Source organism: Podarcis tiliguerta (assembly GCF_965153285.1).
Source record: "Podarcis tiliguerta genome assembly, chromosome: 17".
In the NCBI taxonomy this organism is placed as follows: domain Eukaryota; kingdom Metazoa; phylum Chordata; class Lepidosauria; order Squamata; family Lacertidae; genus Podarcis; species Podarcis tiliguerta.
The window spans coordinates 36366608-36386145 of record NC_139550.1 but is presented as its reverse complement, the minus strand read 5'-3'; the positions used below and the strand labels follow the sequence as shown (position 1 = coordinate 36386145).

Sequence of the window (19538 nt, the reverse complement as noted above, 5' to 3'; positions counted from 1 at the left end):
TAGGCAGCATGGTCAATGGTCAGATGATGGGAACTGTAGTGCTAGAGCACACTAAGTTGGAAAAAATGCTGTATTATAAAGCCTCAAAATAAATATAAATTAAAAGACAAAAGGCATTGCATTTTCTCAAGCTTTTTTACTACATGATCTGCTGCTACCACATACCTTGCCGATGTTCCATGTTTTGATCTGTTGAAGTTCCAGCAGCAGCTGCTCATCATTGCAAACCTTGAGTTTGTCAATCAAGGCTCTGCAATCTGCAGGCTGAAAGGTGAAGAAACTGCATAAGGAACACTAATTGCTACACACTGATGGATGCTTCTTCATAAAGAAAATGCTGGTAAGCAAATGAGTTGTGGCAGTTTTAAATTAAAAAAAATATTACTTCTCTCCCTCACCCTAATGTGTACAAACAGACATGTGATCCTACCAGCAACAACTTGGGTGTCTCTGTGTTTATATTTATAAGAAACAAAATGCCCCCAAATTTCTACCTTTTCCCATTGTGTGACGCTTAAACAGTCAGATATGTAATATCAGAAAAAGCACTTCACTGTCTGCACTAAATGAGTTACTAAACTCAATTAAGGGGTACGCTGAGTTGCAATCTACTACAAGATACTGATCAAAGAAAGCAGCCTTCATTCCATTTGTTTTGGAATCCATTTTGTAGGAGTAATGTATATTAGAAACCAATTTCTATAGCTTCTGAGATACTGGCAATCATAACCTGCCAAGTGGAAGAAAGTCTGTTTATTTCTAGCACACAGTGATCTCCAGTTTCTCCCATTTATCTTCACATTTGCTGCTAAGGAACATTCACTCAGTAAAACACAGATGGGGAACTTGCCGTTTTGAAGAGGCTTGCAGCACCCAGTCTCATTTTATGCACATACACTCATGCTTCCTGAAGCTACCTCACTCTTGAAATCCCAGAATCCTGTTTACTTCCTAATTTTTCCGGCTTTAAACTCCCTTCCCTCTTTTCCTCTATGTAGTTTCAGAGCCATTGGGTGGTGTTTTATTTGATAAAAACAAATTGATTGTTTAAAACAACTTTTTGTATGGCTTACAAAAAACAAGTTTCTCCCCAACTGTCTGAAAACAAAATGGTACTTTTCTGGAGTATGTGTGTGTCCATATCACACAAAGGCAGAAAGGAACTGCTTTTACTGTCTTTGCTTTCCAGAACAGTAGCTATATTGATCTGCTGTATGAAAAACTCTTGAATCCTTATCTGAGAGTAATCTCACCAAAGGTAGTGATGCTTACTTATGAGTAGATTTGCATAGGATTAGGAATTCTCATGTGAGGTGGCCATGTAAAAATTGAACCAGGCAGGGCAGTCTTTATTTCAGTTTAGTTAATGGAACACAGAGGGGGTTTTTTCTGTCTGTGCTCATCACTGTGTATGGCTCTACCCACTAAAAGCATGCACCCCCTCCCAGAAGATTACCCTTGAGGAATGCAGCCTACAACGGATTGACTATTCCAGCAATAAACTATCACACAACCCAAGACATTCAAAACTGAAATGTCAGAAATGCACTGCTGTAGATACAGTCAAATCTGTAATCTCCTTGATCCCATTGCAGTATACTCTCACACTTTTCCTATGATGAGCTCAAGGTAACAAGAGGTGATACTTACAGCCTCTGTAGGTGTTTTCTTCAGCTTAGTTCGGTCCACTTTCATTTTTATTAGTTTTCCGCTTCCTGGTCCTGCTTGGTAAAAAAAAAAAAATGACAGAGTTGAATGTCAACAGGACATATTTTAATCAGTTAACAAACAAGTGACAGTGCAAAAGAACAAAGGTGGCCTAAAAAGCTCAAACTACATAGAATGGAGGCAGTCTTAGATAAACATAAGGAATCAAAAGCAATTTCTGAGGGTGAATGTATGCCAAAGACCTCTATACAGTGGCACCTAGGGTTAAGTACTTAATTTGTTCCGGAGGTCCGTTCTTAAGTGTTCTTAACCTGAAGCACCAGTTTAGCTAATGGGGCCTCCCACTGCTGCCGCACCGCCAGAGGACGATTTCTGTTCTCATCCTGAAGCAAAGTTCTTAACCCGAGGTACTATTTCTGGGTTAGCGGAGTCTGTAACCTGAAGCATCTGTAACCCGAGGTACCAGTGTACTAAGCTTCCACTGCTCACATGAACGCTTCATTAGCACACAAGGCTACCAAAATACTTCAGCTTTATTCTGATTTCATTGTGGGCACCTCTTTGTTGCACATCTCTCAAATTTGCTACTACTACAGATTCATGCTGGAATCATACAAACAGGTTGGTAGCCACATTTTGGAAATCAGGACAATAGCTGCGGACTACTGACATTTATTTTCCACCCATCCCAAAAGGAAAAGGCTTATTCTCTTAACACATTTAATCTTCAGACCAAGATACTGTCCCCAGTTACCCTAAATATTGCATACCGGTTGTGGGACAGCAATAAGAGGCACAAACTGGGGGGGGGGGGGGACCAGTAAAGCTACCAAGAAACTGAAAGGTTGTTGCCATAGCATTGTAGAATTTGAAGGGACCCCAAGGCTCATGCACAAGTTCAAGTAGGGACTGGTCAGAGCCTGCTCAATGTGATTCCATTGGAATTTACTTTGAGGTGTCAGTATTAATGTCTTAAACTGCCAAAAAGAGAAAGAAATGCTGAAAAACATATCTAACTGTATTTAATAGTATACAGAGTACCTATGCCACAAAAATATGAATACATTCTCATTTCACTGGCAAGCCAGATCAAATTAAGAAAGACCTTGCTGACAAATATATAGAAAGAGAACCTACCCAAATGATGCTGACATAAAAGCCCCACACATATACCAAGCTGGAAAAATGAAAAAATGGTGTGCAAGTTTATCATCCACCCTCTCCCCCTACCTCTGGAGACCATATTGTCTTACACTGAACGTAACCAAAAGACTTAAAATATGAACATAAAGAGCAGATGTTGCACGTTCTTTTGTATTTCATACTTTAATAATTTTTTTTAAGACCTTCTGGTGGAGAATCAGTTCAGTACCGCAAAAAAATAAAATTGTTTTCTGGAAGTATGCTCCTCTCTTATCCCATGAAACCAAGTCAGCAGTTAAGATACACAACTAATATCCCTAAGCTTATAAGAGACTGTGTTCCATGGTCTAAAAACAACGGCAGGTGAAACAGGTGAAAATACTAAGGAACTCACTACCACAGGCTTCGGCCTCAGCTGAACATGCCAGGAAGTGATGCAGCAAGACCAAAAACTGACTAATCAGAACAGCTTAAAACATGGGTAGGATCCAGGGGCCGGATCCAGCCCAATTGCCTTCTCAATCCGGCCCGAGGACGGTCCGGGAATCAGTGTATTTTTACATGAGTAGAATGTGTCCTTTTATTTAAAATGCATCTCTGGGTTATTTGTGGGGCATAGGAATTTGTTCATTTCCCCCCAAAAAATATAGTCCGGCCTGCCACAAGGTCTGAGGGAAAGTGGAGCGGCCCCCTGCTGAAAAAGTTTGCTGACCCCTGGGCTTAAAAGGTGTGTTGCATGTTCCTTCTAGCCTGGCCAAAGAATACAGAGGGGTGCTGCACTCTCCACTAGCACAGCTTATTAGATGCCTCTCCTTTACTTTCTCTAGAACTGTAAGACAATTATTCAGGAGACGATTTTTAGCTCTACTCTCCCCCTGGCCTGGGAGGAATTTCTCTGGCACCAAAGAACTCATACATAGAAATCTTCTCTGTGAAACAGCCAGACCCCACTGAAACACTGAGCGCTGTCAGGTTACTTAGAGCTGCAACTCTCAAGCAACCCAGTCTCTCCACATTATGAGTAGCAAATTGGTGTTGGGAGTGGCTATGCACCACTGTCCTTTCTGGCTTAGCCACATTTTACTTCTGGTTGGGTTGTCATACAGTCAAAAGCTTTTGCTTCTAAACTGGAAGGTCCTGGTGATAGAAACCTGTCACTGCAATATTTGTTAGATACCTAGCATATTTATAAAAAATGCTGTAACAATAGAAAAAAATATGACCTACATCAAAACTACAGAAACCTAGACACCCAAGTGTGTGGATCCCCCCCCCCAACATGACTATATTGGAGTCTAACAGACCAACTTTTCAGCTTTTACTTAGCTTCACATCTGCTAGTTCTGAAGCAACAACTTCATGGTTGATGTGTTCCCCTTCTCAAGGTACTATATCCTTATATTGGAAGGCCTATTTTGTTGTTGTGTGTGTGTCTTTTAGTATTATAGGCTGATTTCTGGATCATCATTTAGCTGACAGCAGTCACATACCTGTCTACCTCTCAAACAAGTTGGCAAAATTACACACAACATGGACAGATCAAAAAAGACTGTCATACTTCCTTGACAATACCAGTCCTAATTCAGTTATTGCCCCAGCTGATGTAGGACGCCTGCTGACCTGCCACTGCAGAAGGGGGAAACACCAGGCCATAGGAGAATTCATAGGAGGGGCTCAATGTGTGGCCACAGCTACACAGGGGGCTCAACACTTTGCCCCATTCATTATCTTGCCCAGTGCCCTGTTCTCTTAGCCATCTTTTGATGCAACCATCTGTCCAATCCTTGGAAAGATTCCCATGCTATCTTTTCCATCACTTCCTGCTATCTTTCTAGCTTTCCTATTTGTTGCTCTGAGTGGTTACAGACCAACAGGAGCCTCCTCTCACCTGGGAGACAGCACTCTGTCCCCATTTCCAGAAATAGTAAAGTAACAGGCAGAAAAACTCTACACTTGTTTCATATTAGCAGAATGAGAAAAGACAGGTGCTTGAAATGCAAGAAGGAAAACAGGCAAGTACGCTGCCTGTCTTGATGTGAGAAGGGTAGTGGTGCTTGAGTACAAGTTTACACTAGTCCTTGCCATCACACCATATGTAGTCCTAAAGAAGCATTTACATATTCCCAGTTCCTTCCATGCTTTGCACAACTGTCAGCTTTATGGCACCATCAAGTGGTAAAATTATATACTGCAGTTCTTTAACAAGGAGGAGTCCTCAGTGCTTACTTCTCTTTGGCTAAAAAGGAATGTAAGCTGTAATACTCTGCACACTTACTGGAGAGTAATTCCTATTGAACAGTGTGACTTGCATGTAAAGGACTGCACTGCTACTATGCATGCATACTTGGAAGGAAAATTCATTGTGTTCAATGAGCCTTCCTATTTATTAAGTGTGCAAAGGACTGTGATCTTAGTGTCCCTGCTGCCACAGCATTAACTCTCCTTTGTAGAACTACAGATACTACACTCTAGACAGTATTTTCTTGTCGGGGCTGAAGCCCCTACAATCCCTAGGGGTTGGCTTGCCACAGACTCAGCAAATCTCCACAATGTATTGGCCCTCCACAGAGTCAATTGCTTAATTCTGTGGGCCAGATGGATGATGAGCATTTTTATTCACTTGCCAAGTCAAACATGTGGAAAGATCAGCTATAAAATTAGTTATCACAGCATTTAATAGTGACTGTGTTTGTCCATAAATCACAACTTGTTCCATCTGCTAACCTAGTAGTGCTTCATTCCAGTTTTCTGTTTTTATCTTAATACATCTGGGCCAAAATTTAAGCACAGCTTTCTCTGGATAAATGTCTGCCTTTAGACAGACACTAGTACATTCCCATCTGCTGTAGGCAGAGTGAACTGCAAATCCCAGAATGCAACATAGTTAAGATTGACACTTGGCTCTGAAGCCATCTGATCAGGAGATGGCAGCTACTCCCCTCAACAGTGAACGTGAAAGTGAATATTAGAAAATAGACCATTTTCAAGCACTACTTGAAAGATTCCCCTTCCCCACCCTCAATTAAAAACGCTGAAAGACTTAACACTCCCAAGATCAAATTAGTTACTATTTTAAATCTACTACCTGAAATAGAACTCCTGCAAATTACAACACTGAGTGATTCTGCAAAGCTCCATATATTTGGCTGAAATAAGTACATGAGTTAGCTGCATTTAGCAGGTCACAGATCTTGATTGTGTGCATGTACCTGATGCAATGTTCTTCAAGGAGGGCAAGCAATAGCCTTGCTTTAAGATGAGGGGAAAGATATTCAGTCACATGAAAATGAAATCTAATGCTATTGGAGGAGTAAGGTGGTGGTGTGGTTGCTTGAGAGCAAACAGGCAAGACTCCTACCTGTCTTTTCCAAGCTTTATTCTTAGTGCAAACTATTTACAGTGAAGAGCGCTGCAAGTTCATGTCTGGTTCAGTCGCTAGCAGAAACTGGGAGTGGCCGGTCCTTGTACCTCCCCCAGCATAACAGTTGCGTGACCCCCACCCTTCTCCTCCTCTCTCTGCGCTGAAACCTACTGTGCAGAGTGGGCGCTGGCAAGGGGGTACTTCCCTCCCCTCCGCTTTGCTCAGGCTCGGTGTTGAGGCTCTCCCTAGTATCTCCTGGTCCCTGCACCTCCTCCCCGCTGGAGGTGGGGCTTTCCTCCTCGCCAGAGGAGGAACTGCTTCGCAAGAACTTCAGAGGTTCCCTATAACACAACTGCCCTTTCACCTCTCGCCTCTGAGCTAATGGCAGTTCCCTGACAATTTCCAATTCTATATCTCTCTGATTTTGCTTCATCATGACAGACTAGTAGCACAGGGCTAATCTATAAGGCAGCGGCAGGCCAAGGAGAGCAGAATCATAGAATTGTAGAGTTGGAAGGAATCATGAGGGTCTTCTAGTTCAATCCCCTGCAATGCAGGAATATTTCACCCAACGCAGGGCTCAAACCCATGACCCTGAGATTAAGAGTCTCATGCTCTCCCAACTGAGCTACCCCAGTCTTAAGAAAGAGTGTCGTCCAGAGGGATGAGGGGAAGGAAAACTGATAAAAGGAATAGGAAGTGAAGAGAGATATAAGGGTGAATAATTGCATATTCATTAAAAGTTGCTAGCTAAGCTTCTGGTGGAGAAGACTTATAGTATGCATAAAACGCTAAGCAGATTTATTTCTTTAACACACATATTCTGGTAACATCTCTCTAAAAGAATAGTTAAATCCTGGAAGATTTTAGGTTTGGTGACATTAACTCATTATGTAAATCCTCACTGGCCAGCTTCTCTCCATTATGTAAGTGATTTCATACTTACTGTGGAATCAATATTTATTAAATATGCATACCACCCTTCAATACAAATTCTCAAGGCAACTTACATTCACAAAGCAGAACTGGCTACAAAGTCTCATCACAGATTAAAGATTAAAAGCCTGGTGACAAAAAGACAGTATACACATCAGGCAAGCTTCCTTAGGGAGAGAAATACTGTACTTAAAAAAATAATAATATTCTAATATTATTTATTTATATTAATGCTTCACTTAATGAGTCCCCCCCCCCCCATATTTTAAGTTGCAAACAGCCTTGAATCCCTGTCAAGAAAAAAGGTGAGTCATAAATATAAAATAATGGAACCACAATCGATGGTCCTCCAGCCAGTCATCACCAGTTTCAACAAGATGGTAGGAGCATTCAGGATTCAACCTGTGATTTGCAGGCTTGAAATGGACCAAGAAATGGTAAATGAAAAAAATGCTGCATCATGTGATCCCTTTACCGGTCCCAACAAAAAAGAATCTTTCAGCTGTGTTCTGATATTGTCCAGAACACAGCAGCCTCAAGAGTCAATATCTAGATACCTAAAACTGTTGTGAGGATCAGTTTATAATACGTACTCTCAAACATACAGCACTTTCAATAGATGTGCACCTCAACAATATTCCCTCTTCTAAACAGAATTGCTGTTCAAACACAGATAGGTTTACACAGTTAGAACATCAAGAAGGCATGGAGAAAAGGTATGTCCCGTTACAGTTACTTGCATTAATTAAAAATTAAAAAATTGTCCAGTAGTACCTTGGAGACCAACTAAGTTTGTTCTGGGTATAAAATTTCATGTGCATGCACACTTCTTCAGATATTTTATTTTGACTTGAGTCAGACCAACATGGCTACCTACCTGAATCTTGCCACTGAGCCACTGAAAACTCCAAAATAAAAGGCAAGTGCTCTTCTCACAAAGGAAGGAAACTATATTGAGCATAACAGGGGGCAGGGCTTACTTCTAACAACAGGATTTTGCCATTATGTTTTACCTGCTATTTCACTGCTACTACACCCTGCCTGTCCTCCCATAGACGGAGACGCAGTTTCTTGCCAAAGGTCAACCAGTGAGTTTCATGGCCAAGTGGCGATTTCAATCCTGCTCTGAGTCTGAATCTCTAATCATTACACCATACTGCTTTAGTTGGACACACTTTTTTATTTCAATAAGTCTAAGTAGGATTAACAAGGATACAATCCCATGTTATTATTTTCTTAACCATGGCATGTGTATTCAGAAGTAATTAGAAATTATGCCTACATAAGGCCAGTATGCTAACAATTCTTGGCACCAAAACAATTTGCTACAGTCTGAAGTAGGAAGAATGGGCCTGCATAAACACCCAAACGCACTCCAAACTCATCAAGTCATTTCAGTGGTTAGTCTTAGAATCATATAATCACAGAGTTGGAAGAGACCATGTGAGTCATCTAGTCCAACTCCCTGCAATGAAGGAATCTTCTGCCCAACGTGGGGCTTGAACCCACAACCCTGAGATTAAGTCTCATGCTCTACCTACTAAGCTATTGGGAAAGTGCCTTAAGAATTCTGCTATAAAAAGCACACACTTAAGACTCATATTTCTAGAGATCCTTATGACATGCCCGCACCAGTACACATCCATAAGTAAGTTTACAACAAACCTATTCAAATTGCTCTAGCAGCTGGAGTTTCATTCACCCAAGAATACCAGAATGAAGGGGAAACAAAATACAGTGGTGCCCCGCAAGACGAATGCCTCGCAAGACGGAAAACCCGCAAGACGAAAGGGTTTTCTGTTTTCAGAGGCACTACGCAAGACGAATTTCCCTATGAGCTTGCTTCGCAAGACGAAAATGTCTTGCGATTTTTGAGGGTTTTTTCCGCTCCCCAACCCCTTTTTCTAAAGCGCTAAACTGCTAATAACCTTTTAGCAGCTAATCCGCTAATCCCTTAAGACTTTAATAGCGGTTAATAGCCCTTAAACTGCTAATAGCGCTAATAGCGCTAATCCGCTAATGGGCTTGCTTCGCAAGACGAAAAAACCGCAAGACGAAGAGACTCGCAGAACGGATTCTTTTCATCTTGCGAGGCACCACTGTACTGTGATACTTTAAATGTTAACCAACTTATGGCATAAGCTTCACAAACTATAATCCAATTCACTGGATACGGAAGAACAGTTACACTTCATGTGTCTATGGAAGTGTAAACTTTCATAAATTTGTTAGCCTTAAAGGTGCCACAAAACTCTGTTAGTCTCGTGCATGGCACCCTCTCTGGAGAATCAAGGGTATCACTCAATCCATCTAATATGAACTTCATACTCTTGCAGACAGAAAGGTTCCAAAATCTTTCTACATTTCTAACAAAGTGTGCTCAACACTAAAGAGCAACAAAAAACACAAAAGCTGTTTCCACAAATCCATGCACCCATTAGAAACAGCCGGTTGCCTGTTTCTCTCCTCTCCATTCCATATGCATTCCCAGCTAAGAAATCTACATGATCAGACACATCATTCATGCTTGAAGCATCCTGACCAGACACAAAACATAGCCATAACCCAAGACACTTTGTCACACATCAATATAACTTAATGAAGGTTTCTGTTGGCTCCTAATCTCTCTTCATGATACAAGAGAAATTCAGCACACATGAAAACACCAACATCTGCTAGCTACAGCGCTTTTCACTAGCTTTTTCAAACTAACAGGAATAAATCATGCGCAACGTTTTCTCTTCTGCCCTAAAAGTAACAATTTGAAAAAGCAGGCAACACACTTCAGATATGGCCTGCTCTTTGTGGAAGTCATAACTGAAGAACATTTTACCGTCCTCTATCCAAGCCAGATGTTCTATCTGCACAAACCCTAGTTGAAAGAAGTGTTCAAGTTTGAGAAACCAGTGTCCACTGCAGCTGTGAGGGAATGAACCTGTCCGCCAAAAGGAAATAAATTAGAATGCATAGCACTGATGAAGAATTTGCCACGTGAGCAACTCATACCCCAAAAAGGGAGATAAATAATGGTCAACAAATTTGGGGCAGCAATGATAGTCAGCTAAAAAACTGAATTCACGAGGACATGCACTTTCCCTTAAAGGACATGATCTTGCCTTCAACTTTATCCTTCATCTGTAAACATCAGCACAAGATTGGGACCCAACAGAAGCTCCTCTGTTGTCCTTCTCTAGCTCTGGAGCTAACGGGGGCAGCAGAGGCATGTGGATTCACTCTGCACTGTTTGGCTGGAGCTCCAGTTAGTGGTACACTTAGGGAATTTTAGATCCTCAACTTTACGTAGCCATGTTACTTCCATTGTGAAGCACACAATTAACATTTTTCTTCTCTCCCTGCCCCACTGCCATTCTAGGCATTTTAACTTGTTAACAATGTTCAGACATCTTGGTAGGGACATGAGAAAAGAGTGGCTCTCCAGGTCTACTGAGGAGGACCATAAATAACAAGCATTACACTGAATTTTAGCCCAGCACAAAAATTGTGAGTAGGTGATTCTCAAGTCTAAGAGACTGTCCTGCTATCTGAGTGATGATTGAACAAGGGACCCTTCTGCAATCAAACCACTGTTTATAAAACAGAAATAACACTGTCATTTCCACAGGATTCATGCTTTTTAAAAAAGGACTTATCTGACCACTGGAGCAGCCACTATATTTCCTGGATAAAATACATAATCCATCCATGAGCTTGTAATCTCTGTTACAGAGTTTATATGAAGGCCCCCTAATCAGAAGAAAAAGCAAGAGGTACATTCCTGGGCATGTAACCTTGAGATTCTGAATGCTCTCCCATATCAAAAGTTCACCATAGACAAAACATTAGGCTAAGACATTCTGTCTTCCCAAGGCGTTATATTTCCATGTGCAAGATATGAGCAAAGATGTACCTCTTTACCAAGGTTTTTGGTTAAGTGGATGCATTCCTTCCTTTTATACTGCTGAACGCTGCTGTTCTATGCTGCTGTCTTGTTATTCTGATAGCGGCTGTTTCTGTGGTTTTCTTTTATTATTATGCTGCAATTGTACTTACTACCCTGGGACCATTTGGTGAAGGGTGGGGTCTAAGTATAAATAAGTAATTACAGTGGTACCTCAGGTTACACACTTTTCAGGTTACAGACTCTTCAGGTTACAGACTCTTCAGGTTACAGACTCTTCAGGTTACAGACTCCGCTAACCCAGAAGTAGTACCTCGGGTTAAGAACTTTGCTTCAGGATGAGAACAGAAATCGTGCTCCGGCAGCGCGGCAGCAGCAGGAGGCCCCATTAGCTAAAGTGGTGCTTCAGGTTAAGAACAGTTTCAGGTTAAGAACGGACCTCCGGAACGTATTAAGTACTTAACCCAAGGTACCACTGTATAGAGCGACCATGGAAGCATTCTGATATGGATGCCCTGCACCTTGCAGCAACACGGTTCCAAAAAGAAAGTACCACAAGTTCTCTGTTCACTGTTGTCTCAAATCTTCAGACTTCAAAAAAACACAGTCTAGATGAAGACAGAATTAGATCCATGTACTTGCCTTTGAAGGGTCAAAATTACTCAGATAAGAATGATGAGAAACCCTAGAGGCTAACTATAGCAAACACTCTGGAAATCCCAAAAGACTAGCATGTCTTGCCAGATTTCCTCTTAGACTCCTATGAGACCTGTAATACACATGCTTAGTCATTGCAACAACTTAGAGTTTAAGTTTCATTTATGAAACATAACACATCACCAAAAGCAAGGCATACAGTGTCCACAAGTGATGGAACTCCCAGCACCATCCTTTGCATCTTGTCTGTTGTGACTCATTGTGCCCCCAGCTACTGAAGCAACAGCAGCATACATAGAGGTCTGACAGGACCATGCAGCAAAGGAGAGACTAAGTTTACACATCCTGTGCTGCAGCTCCAGCTAAGCAGAGGCTAAGCACTGTTAACTCTTCTTGAAATGGCTTTCAGAAACTACCTGATCTGTAAAGGTTCAACACCATCAGCTTGCAGGTGGTAACCAAAACCCAGTAAGTGACATTTAAAACAAACCAGCACAGAAAGTGTTGGATTGTTAGATTAGAACAGTGGTTTTCAACCAGTGTGCCGTGGTACCTTGGGGTGCCTTGAATGATGGTCAAGGGTGCCGCGGACAACACTGGCCTCCTTCCCTCCCTCTCCTCTGATGCCCTCGCGTCTCTGCCTCCCAAAGGCTCGCACAGCTGTTTGTTGCAGCAGTGCTGGTTATAAGCTCCCCAGGTGAATGGTGCCTCTGGGGCTGGCCAAGGGGTGCTGATTGTCAGGAGCTGAGGTGGCCTTGGAGTAAGGAAGCAAGCAGACTAGGGAGCCCAGCCAGCCAGCCCTTGCTGTTGGGAATGGACAGACAAGTAGGAGGCTGGGCAGGGAGGCAGGCAGTGCACTGACCTTTCTTGTGCTTGCTGTGTGCAAGGCCTGCCAGGAAGCCGAGTGCCTGGTGCTGAGCGCCTTTTTGCCATGCAGGACTGGCAGCGCTTGCTGCTGCCTCCCAAGCAAGGTAAGGTGCTGGCCTCACATTCAACTTTGGCCAGTCTCTGTTGGGCCACTAAGGCTGGGGGCATCCTCTTCCCAGACCCCTGTGAGGCAGTGTGAGGAGGCACCTCTCTTTCGGGGGGGGGGGGGAGGCAGGCAGCTCAGAGACCAGGGACAGCAGCAGCGGCTGCCCGAAAGACTCCCAAGGAGAGGGGAGAAGAGAGGAGGCTGAGGGAACAGTCCACAAGAGAGGGTGTTCAAAAAGGGGTGAGGGGTTGCCAGCTCTGCAGGCAAGGTGTGACGAAACTGGGCTCCTAAGCCTCAGAGGTGCCACAGAAAAAATGCAGCTGGTCAAGAGCCATGGACTCAAAAAGGTTGAAAACCTCTGGATTAGAATATCAGAATGAAGGCTAACATCAAACAGTGCATGTCCCTCAACTGGAATGCAGTGTGGGAGTGAAAACTCGATGCAGTTTCAAAGATATAAGCTTCCATGTTAATTCCACTTTATGCAGTGTGTTCCTTCAAAAAGACTGCAGAAACAGACATTTCTTCAAATCAATTGACATTTCTGATTCAAGTTATAGATTTTTCTAACATGCAAAAGCTTTGGGTTGGCTTATTAAATTTTACTCAAAGACCAAGCAAGTCTCAGTGGTACACGTTGTAGTTGCTGAAGTTCAAAAAACCTCATCAGAAGAATTAAGAAGTCTTGCTGTTTTCAAAAGTGTTCTACCTTCGTGGAACTCCTGAACCTCAATCATAGAAATTCAGTGCACAGTAAAAGACTTAGAATGCACACACACTTAACACCAGACTATGGCTGCACGTTGTGATCTTCTCATTAATCCTTGATAAGCTCCAACTGAAAGCACAGGTTTCCCCAAAACATTGGGGGTGGGGGTGGGTGAAAATAGCTGATCTACAGTACAATTAGTAAACACATGATCCATGGTCTTTCCTTATTCAAAGTTTTATAACAAGTGGAACTGCTCTGCAAACTTGCCTCTTGAGAAGAGGTAAGAATTCTTTTTAAAGAGCATACAGTGGTGCCCCGCAAGACGAATGCCTCGCAAGACGGAAAACCCGCAAGACGAAAGGGTTTTCCATTTGCAGAGGCGCTTCGCAAGACGAATTTCCCTATGGGCTTGCTTCGCAAGACGAAAAATGTCGAAAAAAATTGACTTTTTTCGCTCCAAAACCCCTTATTTTGAATCGCTAAGCTGCTAAAAGCATTTTAGCAGCAAAACCGCTAATCTCCCAAGCGTTAAAAAGCCGTTTTTAGCCCTTAAAATGTCAATAGCGCTAATAGCGCTACTCCGTCAATGGGCTTGCTTCGCAAGACGAAAAAACCGCAAGACGAAAAGACCCGCGGAACGGATTCTTTTCGTCCTGCGAGGCACCTCTGTAATTTACTTATCTGGTTCAACCTCTGCCATACATTAAATGCTTGGTGCAGATAATACAAAGGAAGTTTCTGTGATCTGTTGGGTGAAGTGATTTCTTTCAGATTCAAAATGTATAACTACCCATGACTACCAGCGTTAGCAAATCTGTCCAATATCAAGTGAAAGAGAGACAGGGTACCATGCCTCTACCACTCGATTAAAATCTATTCTTTGTATATCGTATTGTTGTTTTATTGCTATGGCCGATGCCTGATGCAAATAAAGATTCATTCATTCATTCTCTACCACTTTCAGATTAACATCTCTTGCAATTCTTTCTTTTCTCTTAGTGAATTTAGGACCATATTCTGGATTTCATGTACCCTAAAAGTTCACCTCACTAAGTTCTTAATGAGATTTCTTCTTAGCTTGCCATAATATTTAAGTTTCTTCAATTAAACAAATCTGTCACTCCTGATCAAGTCTTTGTATGTTTTAGAATTCTGCATCCCTACCACGTTTTAGAGGGAAGGTCAACAAATAATCTCCCTTCGGAACTGTGTAGTATAAACAAGACAGGAGATGGAGCTGATACATGGCAGAACAATTCCACCAAGGCCAAACATGCAGTAAGTTGCACAGATAAGGAAATAAAGGATTACACTTCAGTTTGAATGGAAAAGTGCCACCACAATCCATCTTACATCCCAGCATAGCCACAACTAACAATATACAATAATTTTTGGTATTTCAAGCATATTAACAAAACCTTGACAGAAGTTCTAAAATCCAATTCAGTTCAGCAAAACCATCTATAGGACTGCCAAAGAGAGGAAGAGGAAGTCCTACTGCACAAGTGGAAGCCTGTCCTGCTTGACCAAAGGCGATGCTCGATACATGTTTTCGGCATACGTCTGTCTCAGGAGAAAATGGTTACAACCATATGTGGAATTTATATACTGCCCTTCAAAAGCATTTTTCAGGGTGCTGTATACAAAGGTATCAATAATAGAAGACAATCACCAAAGAAGAAAAAGAGTCAATAGACACGCCAATCTAAGAGAACGTCTATCTCCTGACAATTGTACTGTATTCACACAGATCTGGGCAAACAATGAAGCCTGAAATAAATATTTTAAGCTGTTTCACATGGCTGTACAGTTTAGCATAGTGGCACTTTTAGACATTCTCTACATGCAGTAAACTAAGAGGCTAATGCTCTTTACCACAGCCTCTATCCTGCTACAATCACACATATCTTGAGCATTCTGGCCAATGGTCATCTTGGAATAATGTAGTAACAATGGAAACTGAGGGATTTAATAGGAGAGACCTTCAAAAAAGAAGACAGAGCTAATCTCCTCACTGTGAACATTTGTTTGCAAGTTTGCAAGTCACTCCAACAGCCAGATGTGTTAAGCTGGTCAACAAGTATATCAGGTTTTAGCAACTCTACTATTATGACACATCAAATTAAGAGTCTCTGAGACAGAGGGCAAAACTGGCTCTGACAGTGATATTGTAGCTATTAAGCCAAGAAGCCATTTATACAGTATGTAAGAACTCAGAATAAAAGTAGCTAACATGCACAAAATAACCATTACTAATACATGTACAAAAAAACCATCAAGTCAGTTTCCTCAGTCATGGTAACAGCAAGGCCAACGTGTATACTTTGGCCCTTCTCTAATGGCCTATGTTGAGAAGCAAGTATCAGCTAGAGACAGGGGTGGTTAAATCTTAAGATGCTAATATCTGTGGACTTATTTGTATGTTTGAGATAATCATCTGATCAACAACTGGAGCAACTAGTTCTGTAATTTATGCTGTGTACGTACAGGAAAGGAAACTTTTGATAGCTATAATACATTATCAGTCCTAAGTCCCAAGAAAGCACTGGATAATATATAAATATAGCACATTTTATTATGCTCAAAAACACCTGGGACACATCCCCAAATACTTTATTTCTAGCTGTCACAGGGTAATTGACATACATCTACTTTCCAGAACCTTAAACAAAGCCTTCAGGTCATATATCCAGTCTGTCAGCATATGGTGAATCAAAGCAGGACTACTGGACCTTGCAAAAAGAAAAAACTGGTCTGCCCTCATGCTTATGAATGAGTAATATGTAAACACCAAGTGCTCTCTAGAAGCACTAGATCCAGTTGAATTGTTTCAGGATGAATTTTACAAACACAGAAAGTTAAATGATTTGATAGATAGCCCAAGATAAGTTGGACACTAGATCTCTAGGTGTCAAATCATAATGCCTTTCAAAGACCCAAAGAAATCTACAGTGGTGCCCCGCAAGACGAATGCCTCGCAAGACGGAAAACCCGCAAGACGAAAGGGTTTTCCGTCTGCAGAGGCGCTTCGCAGGACGAATTTCCCTATGGGCTTGCTTCGCAAGACGAAAAATGACGAAAAAAAATCGAATTTTTTTTTTTGCTCCCAAACCCCTTATTCTTAATCGCTAAGCTGCTAAAAGCATTTTAGCAGCAAAACCGCTAATCCCCCCCCTTAAAAAGCCGTTTTTAGCCCTTTTTTAGCCAATAGCGCTACTCCGTCAATGGGCTTGCTTCGCAAGACGAAAAAACCGCAAGACGAAAAGACTCCCGGAACGGATTCTTTTTGTCTTGCGAGGCACCACTGTATTAAGCAAAAACTCACATTCCCAAGTGCTGAATACACCATGGGTGATTATGAAATATCTAACCTAGTTTGTTGCCTACAAAAAGAAACAAGGATCAAATGTTCCAGAGGATACACACACAATACAGCAGGAGAATTATGGCTTAATATATTTATTATTATTCATTCTCCTTAGGGATAGCCAAGGACTTTAGGATATTCTCCTGCATGAACTACATCACTCAATGGCCCTAACCTGCACTCATTTAATTAAAATTTCCTTGTACCTGTTAGATTAGAAGATGTTATAAATGCCACTGGAGATCACAAGTTGTGTGAACTGCCATGCAGAACCAATCTATTTTGCCTTTCTTACTTTAAAGTTAATACTGTATAACAATTACAGTGGGGGACAGAAATGCTACCAAATATCCACTTTACCAAAAAAAAATATTTACTAACCTTTACTAACATACTACCATTAAGAGACAGACCTATGAGTGAGGAAGTCCCTGCTTGGAATCTCACTTCTGCCAATGAAGCTTTAGGCAAGCTATGAATTCTCAGCCTCAAGCAATAAAGGGATAACATCTACCTATTGCAAGGATATCATTTTGTGAAATGCTCTGAACGCCCAAGAGCCTTGTACAAACGCTTATCAACTACACACACAGCTACACAGTAACAAATGCATACTACTGCAACATAGAAATATTTGGAAAATCATTCAGCAATGGGAGAAAGTAATCTCTGTATTACATCAATAAGGGATGCATCATGGAAGAAAATTATTTGCCACAACAGCTAAACAGAACCTCAACACAGAAGCAATATACATTCCAACAACAGATGTTGAGATAAATAAGACATTGTCATCACTTTTGTACAATGTTTGCAAGTTTCCACAGGCCTCTAGCTAGTCTCTATAGAAAATACTGGACTAATGAAGTTTGGTCTAATCCAGCAAAACCACATTGAACTAAGATCTAAAACTCATGAAAATGTTAGTGAAAAGATATTTGTAGACATGAGCAGTGAACAAGATTTTTAAAATAAAAATAAAAAAGCAACAAGCAAACATTAAAAGTTTAACCACTCCTACTTAGTTGAATCACAGAATTGTAGAGTTGGAAGGGGATCATAAGGGTCTAGTCCAACCCACTGCAATGCAGGAATATTTTGCCCAACATGGGGCTTGAACCCATGGAACTGAGATTAAGAGTCTCATGCTCTACCAACTGAGCACTCCTTTCAATAAACTTTGAAAAATCAAAGTGGGTTTTTGAATCCCTAGTTTTGCAGCCCTCTACACAGAAAGAGTATAGAAAGCAATATCAACTCCCATTCCCAAATTTGGTTCTGTGGTCAGGATTTTGGTATGCAAACAAACTACTTGTTGATGGCTTGGGACAAGTTGCCTCTTCAGCCTCAGATCACACTCTTAAGTAGCAACAACAGATGCAGAATTGTACCATATGTGGTTGCGGGTTTCTGTTACAGTATTGAAATGAAAGAATAACTGGTGCACAGTAATTGTTCTAATGCCGCAAATAAAGCTACCATTTGCATTTGGACATGAAAAAAGAAGGGGCATGACCACTCCACTAAGGAATTACATTCACTCCACATAAACAACCAGCCATAACCCCATACAAACCAAGGTTAGACTCTGAAGCCTTTCTTAAACAAGTGTTGTTCTGAGATCAGAGGGTACCTTTTAGGAAAAAGAAAATTTCAGGGAATCGCTACCATTTGAAGAGAAGCAGGATTAAACAAAGAAAGTTCAATACTAACCTGGAATCACAGCCAATCCATACTTGGCCTGGTCTACTATCCAAGTCACTGTTCTGGCACCTTTGCCTCACCCTAGTCAGCCAAGGGTAACACCTTCTGGTTTCACAGTCACTCTAATCCACTTATGTCAGACTATTTTAGGGTCTGAAACAAAACCACACAAGTTAGTACTGGGCTTCAGGCAGGCACAGTTCAAGGTACTGACAGGTATTTTTTGAAAAGACATTCAGGCTGGTATAGCTTTGGACTTTGCTAATCTAGCTCCCCTTGGCTAGGATATTTGTCTTAAATGCAGGACAACTTAGAATACAAGCAAGGAAGTGCACAGTTCACTGATAGGAAGAACATTTTGACATCCTAATCATACCAAAGTGAACTGGCCAAGTAGAACTAAGAAATGCTGTAAACTCAGCACATTACTTTGGCATTTTGTGCATCTAGCAAGCTTTGCATATAATGAAGGAGACAGCAGAAACAAGCTTTCACAGGATGTTTACTTCTACTGTGGTAAAGTAACAGTTTTAAATAATTTTAAGATGACCAGCTTTTGCTCTACGTTGTGTACTATTTCCCCAAAGGCTTGATTTCTTTTCTTTTCAGATTAAATTGTCAGTTTGTGCATCCTTAGGAAGCAAGTTTTCAGGGACAAATATGGCCATATCAACTATATCTACTAAAAATAATCAATTTGTGAAACTGATCATGGATTCTTATCTTGCCAGAACCATGCCATAAGGTGCCCAACTTTCCTTGCCAACAATATCTATTCCTACTGAAAAATGAGTAAACTGCACCTATGAAACTATAATGGGACCATAGTGTCATGGATTAACTCATCTGAATCATAGGAAAATATATTTTAAAAGAACTTAGAACTATACTGATATTCCTCAGAGGCTAGGAGCAACATAAGCTAATGCCTGGGTAAGAGTTAAATCTATTCTTGCATTTTAAGGCTCTCTGGTATAAGAACTACCATAGTAGTTAAAATAAAGTTAAAATAAAAGGCTTACTTAATGCAAATGAAATGTGCTATTCAATTTGAGTCATTTGTCCTGACTCAGATAATAGTTTTTCTCATCTGTGTGAACACATCTTGCTTATATCCCA

At 41.2% G+C, this 19538-nt stretch overlaps 1 protein-coding gene across 21 annotated transcripts in view; it reads right to left on the bottom strand.

The window, feature by feature from the left end:
• The window catches only part of HUWE1 (HECT, UBA and WWE domain containing E3 ubiquitin protein ligase 1), a 101515-nt gene that overhangs the window by 80223 nt on the left and 1754 nt on the right, over positions 1–19538 (bottom strand). For 17 of the 21 annotated variants that reach the window (XM_083419133.1, XM_083419145.1, XM_083419151.1 and 14 more), the window contains exons 2-4: positions 18429–18572; positions 1651–1721; positions 166–264 (exon numbers count right to left, since the gene is read on the bottom strand). In XM_083419133.1, coding sequence (XP_083275259.1) covers positions 166–264; positions 1651–1695 — 144 coding nt within the window. In that variant the 5' untranslated portion in view covers positions 1696–1721; positions 18429–18572. Of the gene's footprint in view, positions 1–165; positions 265–1650; positions 1725–18428; positions 18573–19538 lie in introns of all 21 variants that reach the window. The other 4 variants (XM_083419142.1, XM_083419132.1, XM_083419138.1 and 1 more) reach the window with 1 other exon arrangement.